This window comes from Sesamum indicum, linkage group LG8, assembly GCF_026168435.1.
Source record: "Sesamum indicum cultivar Baizhima isolate 11 linkage group LG8, ASM2616843v1, whole genome shotgun sequence".
Taxonomy (NCBI): domain Eukaryota; kingdom Viridiplantae; phylum Streptophyta; class Magnoliopsida; order Lamiales; family Pedaliaceae; genus Sesamum; species Sesamum indicum.
Genome location: NC_142664.1, coordinates 16,703,260 through 16,717,650, shown reverse-complemented (window position 1 = coordinate 16,717,650; position 14,391 = coordinate 16,703,260). Strand labels below are relative to the sequence as shown.

General features: G+C 34.8%; 1 protein-coding gene across 1 annotated transcript; it reads left to right on the top strand.

Annotated features, from left to right (window-relative positions):
• The first annotated feature begins 629 nt into the window (after positions 1 to 629).
• LOC148787248 (uncharacterized) lies at positions 630 to 1,358 on the top strand. Its single transcript, XM_088883549.1, has 2 exons — positions 630 to 804; positions 982 to 1,358. The coding sequence occupies exons 1-2, from the start codon at positions 630 to 632 to the stop codon at positions 1,356 to 1,358; spliced, it is 552 nt and encodes a 183-aa protein (XP_088739675.1).
• The last annotated feature ends 13,033 nt before the right edge of the window (positions 1,359 to 14,391 follow it).

Below are 14,391 nucleotides of genomic sequence, written 5' to 3'. Positions count from 1 at the left end.
CATTTCCCCCTTGTTCTCAGAGGGGACGCCCAACAACAGTTGGGAGGTATGTTTAGTTTTGATAACTATCTTGCTTTATCCTTCAAGTTTATTCCTAGTGTGCGGAATATTTGGCGGCACCATATTGTGGGACTTCCAATGTCCTCGGTTATGCGTAAACTTAAAGCATTAAAGCCCGTGTTTCGACAGCAGCGAAGGAATAAGGGGGATTTGTCACATAATGTACAGCTGGCTAAGGGCTGTCTTGGTACGGCTCAGCGGTTACTCAGCATGGATCGGCATAATTCTCTGCTCTTGTCGCTTGAGCATTGTTTAATGATATATGCACGAGTGGTGCAGCTTGAGTACGTTATGCTTCAACAGCGTGCCAAGATGCAATGGATGAAAGGAGGAGATCAATGCTCGCGAGTATTTTTCTGGAAAATTTCGCAGCGCCATACAACACGTCGAATTTTCCAAATTGATGATGAGCTTGGCCATACCTGTACGAACTACCAGGAGGTGATCCAGGAGTTTGTTGGGTTCTATGGCAACTCGCTAGGAGCCTAGCGGAGCAGAAGGTTTCTAGACCTTCGGTACCTACGTCCATGGGTACGCCACGTTGTGACCAATGAAGAGCTCGAGTTATGATGCCCCCGGTGTCAGATGATGAGGTCAAATTTGCTATATTTGATATTTCAACTGATAAAGCCCCTGGGCCGGATAGGTATACCTTGGGATTTTATCAAGCCGCGTGGCCTATTGTGGGTGCTGAAGTGACGCAAGCTATTCGAGAATGCTACGGTTCTAGCACTCATCCCCAAGGTACACAATCCTAACGTGTATCTGAATTTAGATCGATTGCTTGTTGTAATATTTTGTATAAAGTCATTACTAAAATCATTGTGCAAAGAATGAGTTCGGTGATGGATAAACTTATTAGTCCAGCGAGACAGCCTTTGTTCCTGGTCGCTCTATTAGTGATAATATACTACTGGCTAGGAGCTTTTTATAGGGTATATAATCAACAGCTCTTGCCACCTCGCTATGCCTTCAAAGTAAATATACGTAAGGCATATGATATAAAATGGGATTTCCTCATTTCTACCTTGCAGCTCTTTGGATTTCCTGACAGGCTTATTCATTGGGTGGATGAATGTATTACTACTACCTCGTTCTCTGTTGGGATTAATGGAAAACCACATGGTTTCTTTGCTGGTGCTCGAGGGCTTCGCCAAGGAGACCCCAAGTCCCCATATCTATTTGTCTTAATTATGGAGGTTTTGAATCTTATTTTGCAGCAACTAATTGATCAAGACAGGAGGTTTATTTTTCTAGAGATGCGAGCCGCTAAGATTGGTGAAGCTTTGATTTGTTGATGACTTATTGTTGTTCTGTCGAGCTGAGACAGAGTCCGTACGAGTTCTCAACCAAGGACTTGATTTATTTGGGGATTTGTCTGGCTTTCGAGTCAGCACCCAAAAGAGTAACTTTATTATCTCACAGTCAGCTATGGGGATCCGGGATTGCTGATTAACGAACTCCACTTCCAAAAGTGACTTCTGCCAATGAAGTATTTGGGATGTCCTCTTATCTCATCACGACTCACTATTTCGAATTGCCGACCCTTATTATTAAAACAAGATCAGCGCATCAAAGAATGGGAGGGCACAGCTTTATCTTATGCAGAACGAGTACAGATTATTAAATCTGTTCTTACTGCCCTTAGTATCTATTGGGCGTCCGCTTTTATTCTACCCAAAGGCATCATTCGAGAGATAGAAAAACGGTTGAGGACCTTCTTATGGAAGGGATCATTTGCTCGAGGGTATGCAAAGGTGGCATGAGATTGTGTATGTCGTCCTATTGATGAAGGTGGTCAAGGGAATCAAGATATTGCTACTATTAACCGCACACTTATGGGACTCAAATTGTGGCAGATTATTCACGGCAATCGAACTTCTATTTGGGTTGATTGGATCTATCATACACACCTAAGAAAGGTTACTATCTGGACGACCGCCGAGCGAGGGGAATCTTGGTGTTGGAGGAAACACCTTCACTTACGGCCACTTCCCCGGACTTTTGTTCATTATTTCATAAGAGATGGAACTACTTTTTCGCTATGGTGCGATCCTTGGTATGATCTTGGCCCACTCATCCAGCAGTTCCCGCAGGGCCCTCGACTTACAAACACTAAGGAGACGGATAAGCGGTTTTCCTTCTAGATGGGCAATTGTGTTGACCCTCTATCACTGACACTCACTCCCTACAGCTCTTGCATTCCCTTCCACCCATCCATGGAGGGGCTGATCGTATCATTTGACAGTCAAGAGATATACAACTAACAATTACTATATGATGATTCGTTCGCTACGGGGTGAAGGGCTCAAGGTAGGATGGTCGTCACTATTGTTGGGCCGCTTCAAAACCCCTAGACATGCTTTTGTGTTATGGCTGGCGATCCTCGGTAGATTCTCTACTATGGATAAGCCTTGGTTGGCTCATCTTAGTAGTTCCTGCATACTTTGTTCTGATGGTGCTGACGAGACCCATGATCATCTTTTTTTTCGCTGCACTTATTTGCGTGGCTGCTTAAGGGTGATGCGACGCATAATTTAGTTTGATTGGCCAAACTGAGCTTGGGCTACTAACATTTTATGGGCTGCTCGTAGACGGAGAGACAAACACTATGTTTCTACGGCCTACCGCGCTATTTTGGTATCGTGTGTGTACCATATCTGGTGTTAGCGTAATATTAGGCGATTTGATGGAGTACATAGAGATACACGCACTGTGGGTGCGCTGATGGTTCGAGATGTGCAGCAGAGGATTCTTAGTTTAGAATTACCTATTGCTATTAGCACTTGTGCGCTTTACCGCTTATGATGGATTCCTTGATCTGTCGAAGAAATTGCTTAAATTAAGCAAGTTGTATTGTACTATTATACCATTTTTTTACTTAATAAAAACTACTTTTATCGAAAAAAAATGCATATAATCTCTCTCTTGGCACAGAATATGTTAAAACGAATTCGGGTCCAGCTCCAGTCAACATAATTTTTCCACACATGCCTTTGACTTGAAAGGTTGCAGGAAACAACCACCGACACGGAGAAGCTTGAAATTTGTTCACATTTCCACATTTGTACTTTCGTGGCAGCAATTTAGGTAAAGTTGCACTCTTTTTCTTTTTCCTGCTAAAGTTATCACCGTATATATTAGAAAATAAGACTCCATAGTGGTAATAATAATTAGGAAGCACTATCCCAACCTACCAGTTAATTAAAATTCTTGATAATAATTTATTGCTATAAATATTATAAATCTTTAAAAAGTCAAGGAAGAATCCACCATACTATTATAATTAAAATGGTTTAAATAGTTAAGTTTGCTTTGGGAGGAAAACATTATTTTAATTTTGTTCACGTTTCTATTACCACAACTAACGTATCATTCAGAAAAACACACACACAGAGATCTTCAAAATGTATCCAGTGATCAACAAAGCGTTAATGAAGCAGATGGGAATAGAAGCAGCAGGTCTCTATCTCTCATTTTGATAGTTTTAAGTTTTAATAAGAAAAATAATTACTCGGTGATCATCTCACCTTTGATTTTAGCATCAAATTAGTTGTTGATTTTGCTACAAAGTTTGCTAAAGAAAATATTTGTTAATACAATTTTAGGGGAAACTTTACAATTTTTAAATTTGCCAAAGCCAACTACAAAGTTTTGCAACATCAAAATTCCTTTTTAATTATAGCAAGGAAATATTTCGTTTCTAATGTTAATTTTGAAATCACAAGAACTTAAAATTTTTATTCTTTGTTAAATGCATTTGTAAATTACTAATAAAATTTACTCTCCTCTCTAAGTTTTCTAGTTATTGGCATAATTTTTATTGTAGTATTACAAACAAAAAAGTTATAACAATTGATGATATTAAGACCATAAATTGTATATTTTATTATGTTGCTACAAATGTTTTTCGTGTCTCTCTTACAACACGGCGAAACTAAATAGTTCGAATGAAGAGAAATAAAAGAAGAATTTTTAGGTTTTACACCTAATTTGCCTGGGATTGTAGTTCAATCATTGACAAGATCCTTTTATCAGGGAATGGAGAATGGTTACGTTAGGCATAAAGGAAACCCAGCGACATAGTGGGGGGGGCGTAGTGTAGTTGAAATGGGGGGAGGCTCGATGTAATTGAGAATCGATTCATCGTCTACAACAAAATCAATATCAGATGAGTGACTTGAAAGCTCAGATGGATAGACAAGCCGGCTTATGAAGAAAGATTTACCTAGCTCAGGAAAATGAAGAGGACAAGTAGTTCCAACTAGGCTAGCAGTTCCTAGTCCAATTGATGCCGTAGGAAAAGAATAAACAAGAGCTACAACCACTAGAAAAGAAGATGCTGACTTTCGCTCAGATGAAGGAATTTATGACATCTAGAGTATATGGCCCATACGGAGCAAAGGATATCCGTGCAAAAGAATAAATTCGGTACGAAATTCAAAAAGAAAGCTAGTATGACTGCGCTTGAATGGAGGATCGGGAAAAAGGCTGGAGAAAGAGCAAGGTTTGGAAACTCCGACAGTATATCAATCAAGCAATATGAGAAGTGGGTAGAAAGAAACCAGCGGGTAGGGAACACATAACCATTTATGGCCGATGAGATGAGTAAACTCAGAAAAGGCCCTGCAAGCTCATCTGAATAAGACGACTACTCAGCTCAGAGAGTCGGAAACCAGAAATAATACTCTTCAGGTTACTTTGGACGACTTAGCTCAACGCATAAACTATGACAGAAGAATGTGAAAGGCTAGCAATTGAGTGCCAGAGGCTGAAGTCCAATGCATAATATATTTGAATAGCTTTACCAAGATCCTTAGTTGATAAAGAGAATCTTCAAAGCCATGGGCCACCTCTCTCTTATATACACTATTCTTACTTTCGAGAAAAAGAAAATATATCACTTCTAAACAAGTTGATGACTTAGAGTTTCGGGGAATGTCATTCTTCTTCCTTTGTCGGGTATGAAGCACAACATCCAATAGTAATATAAATATCTCAGAACAGCTTTCACGGATGAATCCGACCAAGGTACTTCTTTAAGGTGTCATACCAGTTGCGATATTTATGTAAAAATTAGTACTAATAATAATTAGTAATAAAAAAATCCTGAATCTCTGGCCTTATGCAGGCGTATAATGTGAAATTCTTCAACAACAATATTTCGCTCGTGTCACCAATCCTGGGCTGATTAACTTGTTCCATATATAGTGACACAAATAGCTGTGTAGCCTATGCTTAACGCAAGCCATCTAAATGCTTTCTACTTTTTCTTGCTCTCATATGACTTGCTAGTTTCAGTCCTACTGACTCATTCAAGAGTCGGGGACTGTATGATGGATATATCAATAATATTAAACTATTTCTACTATATATAAATATACATATCTTAACATGCTTTAATATTTCTAATTCCACTATAAATACCTTAAATATTTTTTTTAAGAAAAAAATTTAATATATCGCAATGTGATATATTAAAATAGTAAATTATCCTTTATGTTTTTGAAAAACAAGCAAATTAGCCCCTATCCAAACCACTGATAGGTAGGTAATTTGCTTTATTTTTTACGACATAGGGGGATAATTTGTTAATCTTTTTTTCACAAATAGTATTTGCTCATATATTATAGGGGATGAATTACATTTAATCCTGTTTTTTAAACCAAATTACTATTCATTAATAAGACCATAAAAAATTCTCTCTTTACAAAAATACAATTTGAAAATTATCAATCGTATAGAGGATAATTTTTCCTCCCATACATAAATACACAAATAATATTACTTATAATTTATTTTTCTTGGAGCATGACAAAATTAGAAAGAAAGAGTGATTCTTTGTCTATAATGCTTTGGAAGGTCCTTCGCTGCTGTCAACATCACCAAGATCATTGGAATTGTGGTTGTCATCCCAAGTCAGTTCAATATTGGAAACCTTTATTCATTTAATTTTTTTAATATTTCAATAATTTTTAAAATAATCAGTAAAAAGATTGAATATCAAAGAATGAACCCAAAAAATGATAAAATCATAGTCGACAACTTTAGTTTGGCCATACATAGCCTCATGAATAGACGCGACAAAAGATATTCACTTTTTAAGAATAATTCAATTTCAATAGTATAAAATTATTTAATTTCTTGAAATTTTGTAGGAAAAAGAACAAATAAATGTGAAAGTCAAGCTAGCACCTCAGAGTAGTGTTGAAGGTACATAATTGTTCAGGCAAAAATAAAAATAAAACAAATTACAATTTTGGTCCTACAAGTATGAGATTAGCAATTTTAGTTTTGTATGAATCTATTTTCGTGATTTTTTTTTTGTTACTTTGAAAATTTTGCACATGGAGTACAGAAATGATGAAAATTTACTTAAATGGCCAAAACGAGACATATAAGTATAACGATCTTAATATGTGATGCTTTTTGACTAATGTTTCAACATGATTAAAAAATAATTAATAATTCAATAAATTGTATTTTACCAAACGAAATATACTCATTTATTTTTATCCATTTTTTTTTGTTAACTTACCATCTCAATTTTGGAAATTTTGCACTTTGTGATATAATACTCATTTTTGGTCGATTTTTTGCCCAAAAAATTTCACATATAATACATATGTTATATTTGAGGACAATGTGACATGTTACTTTTCGCATGATATTTTTCTAGAAAAAAAATCGCCAGAAAAAAAATACATATATGGAAAAGTGCAAATTTATATAGCAAATTTACAAAAATAATTATATGATATAGTATAAAAATAGGTATGTCTTGTGAATGGCTAGATGTAATTTACTTTTAAAATTTTCATGTGTATTTTATATATCAGGAGAACAGGTTGGGAAGATCCATAAAGAGGAAGCGGTGTGCAGATTCTGTTTTGATAATATATTTTTATGAAAATATTTTTTTGACAAAATGCAACTACAAAATCATCGCCCTGACCCATGAAAACTGCGCAATGGAACGTCGGCGGTCCAGAGAACTTCAAATGCAAATACTCTGAACAAGATATCCAGAATGTAAGCGTGACATTATCAAGGGCAAATAAAGAAAAGAAAGAGCAATCAAGTTCGACTTCTAAAAGGTAACATATGAAAAATTCTTGCTCGAATCAAATTTGGTCAAATCAAATTAATCGCAGAGCATACACATGTTCTACGATTGGTCACTTCTTCTAAACTGTACTCCAATCACACGGAAACTATATTGGACTTGTCATATAATTGATTTAGGTTCGATCGAGTCGGTTCCGAGTTAGAATTTTTCCATATATGGGTGACTTTAATATATTTCAAATGGGGTAAATTGCATCTACTTAGCTGTGATACGAAAAATAGGCATATAGCCTCCTTATAAAAATAAAATAACAATTTACCTATTTCTATGTTTTAAAAAGGTAGAAAGTACCCCCTTCATCTGAGTAGTATTGTGCAATCTCAGATTTTCCTCTTTTTTCTTTTTTATATCTTTATTTCGCAACTATTGGATCTTATATAATATAATTCAATGGTTCATATTTTCTCTTTAGTAATTAAAGGTCAATATCATATATTACTTAATCTATGGCCAATACCTTATCTTTTCAAATCAATTGTTGAAATACAAATAATTTTAAAAATAGACAAATTGGTCATATTAAATTTGAACTGTTGTTATATATTTATACAAGATCTAACGATTTATGAGTAAGGGTATAACAATCATTCAATAGCGAAAAATGAAGCAAAAGCGCACCTAAGGCATCTGATGCTAACCGCTTACTTGAAGGGGGCGTTTTGCACATTTATTAATTTTTGAGAGAGATAAAATTGATGTAGGTGGTTACTCTATTATCTATATCACATCTCGATAAATTACAATTCACCCACTTTGAAAGACATCCCATATGCAGTTTGTAGGTGTTTTTTATTTTGGTGTACATGATGATCTTTCTATAAATGTAAACGTACGTGAAATTGTTTTGGGTTTTGTTGTAAGGCATAAACAACAGCGATGGTAGAGGTTTGCATATTGTTCCTCTTAGAGGTGATTTGGTGGTTCCTTCAAAGTCTTTTGCTTTGCACATTACCTAAATGATTTCTTTCTCTCGTTTCTTTTTGGTCTAATTCTCTGTTAAATGTGCAGTAAAATTTTGTGTCGTATGCTCGTTGAGTTGCTATAATTGGTGATATTTCAGGAAAATTACATTTTGGGTATCTTCAATTGTGATTTTGTTTGGTTATATAGAGTGCACAACCAATGTCAAGATCTTAAGTTCTACCCTTAAAACATATAATCTGTGATGCATGGACATAGATATGGTGATACAAACATAACCATACAGTAAACTTAAAAACAATAGGACACAAAATGGCACAGATAGGATTAAGAGAATTACAATTAAAATGATGAAAATGCCCTCAAAGCAGGCATTATTTACAAGGAAAAAATAAACTTTTTACCCCAATCTGATTTGAGAATTGAGTAAAAAAAATAGCAAATTACCCCTTGTATTTTGGGAAAAAAATCAAATTACCCCCTATCTAAACCATAGATAGGGGGTTGCTAGATTTTTTGAAACACACCAGGATAATTTGCTAATTCTTTTTCTTTCGGTACATATAAATTTTGTTAAACGGAAAGAAGTACACGAGTACAATACAGTGGTATCTCTTTGTGTAAAAAAGAGATACCACGAGGGTTAATACCCTACAGTGGTATCAAAGCTTTGTTCTGGTCCGTGTTGTGCCTTGGTGGTGGTAATCCTAAACCCCTTCTCTCTTATTTTATCTGAAATTTCTATACTGTAAATTTTAATTGTTATCATCTGTTGATCTATTGTTTTTTCAATTTTTACCCTGGTTAAAATCCCCCTTATCTCTTGGCAGGACCCTTGGGGTCGTTGGGTATTTGGAAAGGACTAAGGCTAGATAAACCTCAGACTCGTTATTTCTGAGATCTGTTCATTACAATCTTTGTGATATCTCTCTGTGATCTGTCCATTATCCTTGTGATATATTCCTGAGATCTGTTGGTTATTATGATATTTTCTGGTTATCATCTTTGTGATCTGTTATCTTCGTGATCTATTATTATCTTTGTGTGAGATATCTTAACAACCTATTTATTATTTTTATATCTTGTGTATCTCTCATTACAGTGATAATCTATCTATTATCTGTTGTGATTTTCTCATCATTCTGTTTGATTTCCTTCGTATTTCCCTCGTTAACTGTCTTGATAATTTCTGTGTGATTAAGACCTAAACATCTGGTACTTTAATTTTCTTCTAACCTTCTGAATTTTTCTTTTAAAAACTCGTGCTCTTTTCTTTAAAATGGCCGGTTATAACTTACAATCTTTTGATGGTAAAAGTGATTTTTCCATATGGAAACAAAAAATTAAAGGTATTCTTATTCAACAAAAAGTGTTTAAGGCCATTGATGTCAAATATTTGGATAATTTTTCAGAAGAAAAGAAACAAGAAAATGACGAATATGTCTACTCTTCTATTATTCTCAATTTGTCTGATGCTGTTTTACAAAAGGTTGGTAAACAAAATTCTTCAAAAGATTTATGGGAAAAATTAGAAGAACTTTATACAAAAACCTCTCTGCCTAGTAAATTGTTTTTGTTAGAAAAATTCTTCAGATATAAACTTGATTTATCGAAAAAATTGGTGAAAACCTTGATGATTTTACTAAACTGGTACAAGATATTAAACTTACTGGTGATAAAAACTTAGATGAGTATTGTCCTATAGTTTTGCTCAATGTTATCCCTGAAACCTACTTCGATGTTAAAGCTGCTATTAAATATGGTTGGGACAGTTTGAACTTTGAAACAGTAGTTAAAGGACTAAAAAGCAAGGAGATCGATTTAAAGGCTAACAAATCCAGTCAAAATCAGCATGAGGTTAATTTTGTTAGAGGGAGGTCTAAGTTTAGAAATTCAAACTCTAGATATAACAGTAGAAGCAGGAGTAGAGTAAAATCCGGAATAACAGTAGAAGCAAATCTAGACCTAGGGATAACACTTATAAAGAAGATAAAACTAGAGAGAGACATTGTTATAATTGTGGTATAAAAGGTCACCATATAAAAGATTGCAGGAAACCTAGAAGAGAAAATAGAGATAGATACTATGAAGAAAAAGAAAAAGCCAATACTGTCTCTAATGAAACCACCGGTGAAGTCTTTGTTGTGTGTGAAGCCAACTCTGTGCATTCTTTTAATAAACATGATTGGTTGATTGATTCAGGCTGTGCTTTTCATATGAGTCCTTTCAAAGAAATGTTTTCAAATTTTAGAAATGAGCATTCTGGTTATGTGACCATGGCAATGAAAAGAAGTGTGAAATCAAAGGTCTAGGTGACATTTCACTCTATTTTAATGAACGTTATCGGTTAACCCTAAAGAACGTCACATATGTTCCTGGTTTAAGCCATAATTTGATCTCATGTGCAGCATTATAAGAAGAAGGGTTAGAAGGGAGGTGGGGGTAAGGGTATTATGAAGATTATTAAAGGTTCTTTAATTGTCTTTAAAGCAAAAAGAATTTATATGTGCACTGTTATGTATGACAATCTTGCTGCCTCCGTTTCTGAATGTGATAGAACTACTTTGTTGTATAAAAGGCTTGGACATATTAGTCTAAAAGGACTTGAACTGTTAAGAAAGAAGGGATTTTGAATGACAAAATTGATAAATTTGAATTTTGTGATGAATGTATTATGGGCAAGCATCATAGAGTACACTTTCCTATTTTCCCATCCCCTAATCCTTCTATGTCCACATGCATTTTAGGCTATATACATACTGATGTTTGGGGTCCATCCAATGTGTCTACTCATGGTGGAAATTGTTATTTTCTGTCCATTATTGACAACTTTTCTTGAAAAGTATTTGTTTTCTTGATGAAGCATAAATTGGAAGTTTTTGAAAAGTTTGAAAAATGAAAAATTCTTGTTGAAAACCAAACTGGTAAGAAATTGAAATCTCGTAGAACCGATAATGGGCTTAAGTTTTTTAACCAAAATTTTTCTGATATGCGTGATAAATTTGGGATAAAAAGACATAAAACAAATCCTTATACTCCCCAATAAAATGATGTTGTTGAACGTATTAATCGTACTTTACTTAAAAGAGTGAGATGTTTATTGATTAGTTCTGGATTGTCTAAATCATTCTGGGGAGAAGCTGTCTTAACTGCTGCAAATATGTCTCCCTATGTACCTTTATCTGGAAAATCCCCTGAATCTGTGTGGAGTGGAAAATTGCTTGATTCATCTTCCTTACGTGTATTTGGATGTTCTGCTTTTGTTCACCAAACCTCTGATAAATTATAAACAAGATCCCTAAAATGTATTTTTATTCGTTATCCTGAAGGGGTAAAAGGTTATAGGTTGTGGGTTAGAAGTCAACCGGGTTTTAAAGTCTTAATTAACAGAGACATCGCTTTTAACGAAAATTAAATGCAATGTTTAGAAAAGACACAGTTCGAGAAAAAAGAATCCACCTGTAACAAAGTAGATTAGAGGATAATCAACAGGGGGAAGAGTTAGAGAATAACCTAGAGGAACAACGCAGAAAATACTGAAAATGTAGAAACAAATCCTTTAGAAAATTATCAACTTGCTAGAGATAGGAATAAGATAAACTAGGATTCCTTCTAAACTTAGGAATTTTCACACATGTCTTAATACTGAATTATCTGAACCCTCTAGTGTTAATGAAGCTATGCAATTAGAAAAATGGCTAAGTGCTATGAAAGAAGAGATGAAATCCCTAAAAGATAACAAAACTTGGATTCTAGTTCCTAAACCAAACAATACCTCAATTGTTGACTATAAATGGATCATCAAAATAAAACAAGAAAACCCTATAAAATATAAGGTAAGATTAGTGGTTAAGGGATTCACACAAAAAGAAGGTATAGGCTAAAATGACATTTTCTCTCTGGTTGTCAAGTACACTACTACTCGCATCATACTTGCTCTCACTGCACACTACAACTGGGAATTGAAACAAATGGACGTTAAAACTGCTTTTTTGCATGGTGGCTTGGATGAGAACATTTATATGTGTCAACCTATTGGTTTTACTGACACGTCTAAACCTGACTATGTGTGTTTGTTGAAAAAATTCTTGTATGGACTAAAGCAATCTCGTAGACAATGGAACAAAAAATTCGACTTATTCATGCAGTCTTTGAATTTTGAAAGAAGTCATTATGTTCATTGTCTTTATTTCAAAGATGTGGATAACTCTCCAATTTATTTCGTATCATATGTTGATGACATGTTGATTGTTAGTCCTAGTTCACAACTTATAAATATTTTACAAAAGGATTTACGTAAAGCTTTTGAATGAAAGATCTTGGCAATGCCAAAAAAATTCTTGGTATGAATATTGCTAGGAATAGAGAAAACTCTTCTATACTTCAAAATCAAAAATCTTATATCTTGTCCATTTTGAAGAAATTTTCTATGAAAAATGCTAAACCTACTTCTATGCCTTTGGCTGCTCACTATCAGTTATGTAAAGATCAATGCCTAAAACAGAAAGTGAGAAAGAACAAAAATAGAAAAAGTTCCTTATTCAAATGTGATTGGATCTATTATGTTTCTTATGGTGTCACAAGACCTGATGTTGCTTATGCTAATAGTTGCCTTAGTAAATATATGTCTAACCTCGGTCCTCCTCACTAGGAAGCTTTAAAATGGTTGTTTAGATACTTGCGGGGCTATGATAATATTGGCATTACTTTCTCTAAGAATTCTGAACATACTCAGCTTGTTAGATATGTAGACTCTAATTACGCAAACGATAGAGACATTCGAAAATCCACTACATCTTATGTGTTTACCTTTTGTGGTTCATGCATTAGTTGAAATCCCAACTTCAACACATAGTTGCATTATCTGAAATCCAAGTTGAGTATACTGCTACCACCGAAGCTATCAAAGAAGCCATATGGCTAAACGGTTTAATAAAAGAAATTTGTTTCTCTAAAGAAAAACTTATAGTGTTTTCTGATAGCCAATCCTCCATTTAATTATGCAAAAATCCTGTTTTTCATGATAGAACAAAACATATAGATGTTAGGTACCATTTCATTCGGGATATTGTGAGTAAAGAGATTATCAGACTGAAAAAGATTAGTTCTGAAGAAAATCCTGCAGCATGCTTGCCAATAGATAAATTCAGTAATTGTTTAAAAATTCTCAGTTTATTTCCTGAGTAACGAGTTTCCTTGTCAAACTTCTTTGTCCGCAGGTACATCCATGGAGTATTTTATGGCAATGACGAAATGACCAGATCCAAAATTAAACCCTAGACTTACCCTTTGGGTATTTGGTCCAAGGTGGGGTATATTGTAATATGTGGCCTAAAACCCAAACCCTTTTTTGATGGCCCAATCAACCGGATAAAGCCCACTTGGAGGCCCTTGACCCGATCCGACCCACTACTCTAACCCGACCCAGGTTACCTTATATTTATATCTGACCTAACCTTAAATCTATCATTTCTCTCCCATCTCTTCTTCTATCTCCGCGGTCTGCATCTCACTATCTCTCACTGATGTTTTCCATGGTGATCTCTCTTCCCTTTTGCCACCGATGATTATGGTGGCTTTCCAAAGCCAATCAATGGCTTTTGGAAAAGCCACCTAAAACTTCCCTTCTTTTCTATGACCTTAGCACTATAGAATGGAGTCTTTCTCTCCTTTGTTAGATACACTGGAATTTGTTTTCTTCTCCTAATCTATGAGTTCTAAGTAAACGTGAGTGGTGGTTAGTGACTATTTTGATCTATGTGATTCGAGGCTTTGTTGTGAGTTGAGGTGGAACCGTGGGCTTTCGATTTCGGTTGATTGGGTTTGGTATATTTGTAAGGGAAAACTATTATTTTAGTCCGCTAAGTATACCTAATTTTAATTTTAGTCCGATAATTATGTCCATTTTTGTTTAGGTCCAGTAACTTACGAAATTGCTTACTTTTAGTCCTCTGGCAGATTTTTGGATAATTTTACCCCTATGAATGCATATGGACTAAAATTCCCTTTCAAAGTTGCATAGGGGTAAAATTGTCCAAAAATATGTCAGAGGACTAAAAGTAAGCAATTCCGTAAGTTACTGGATCTAAACAAAAATGGACATAGCTATCGGACTAAAATTAAAATTAGGCATACTTAGCGGACTAAAATAATACTTTTCCCTATTTGTAACTGTGTCCCTATATTATACGGATCTGGCATTATCCTGAGCCATTTTCAAATAAAGTTTTTTATTCTTTTATTCTTTTATTCGTTATTTTTCTGTTATTATTCATTCAGAT

Coding starts and splice junctions, on each gene's coding strand:
- LOC148787248 (XM_088883549.1), top strand. CDS start 630: ATGCCCCCGGTGTCAGATGATGAGGTCAAATTTGCTATATTTGATATT. Junction 805..981: donor TTCTAGCACTCATCCCCAAG/GTACACAATCCT, acceptor ACTACTGGCTAG/GAGCTTTTTATAGGGTATAT.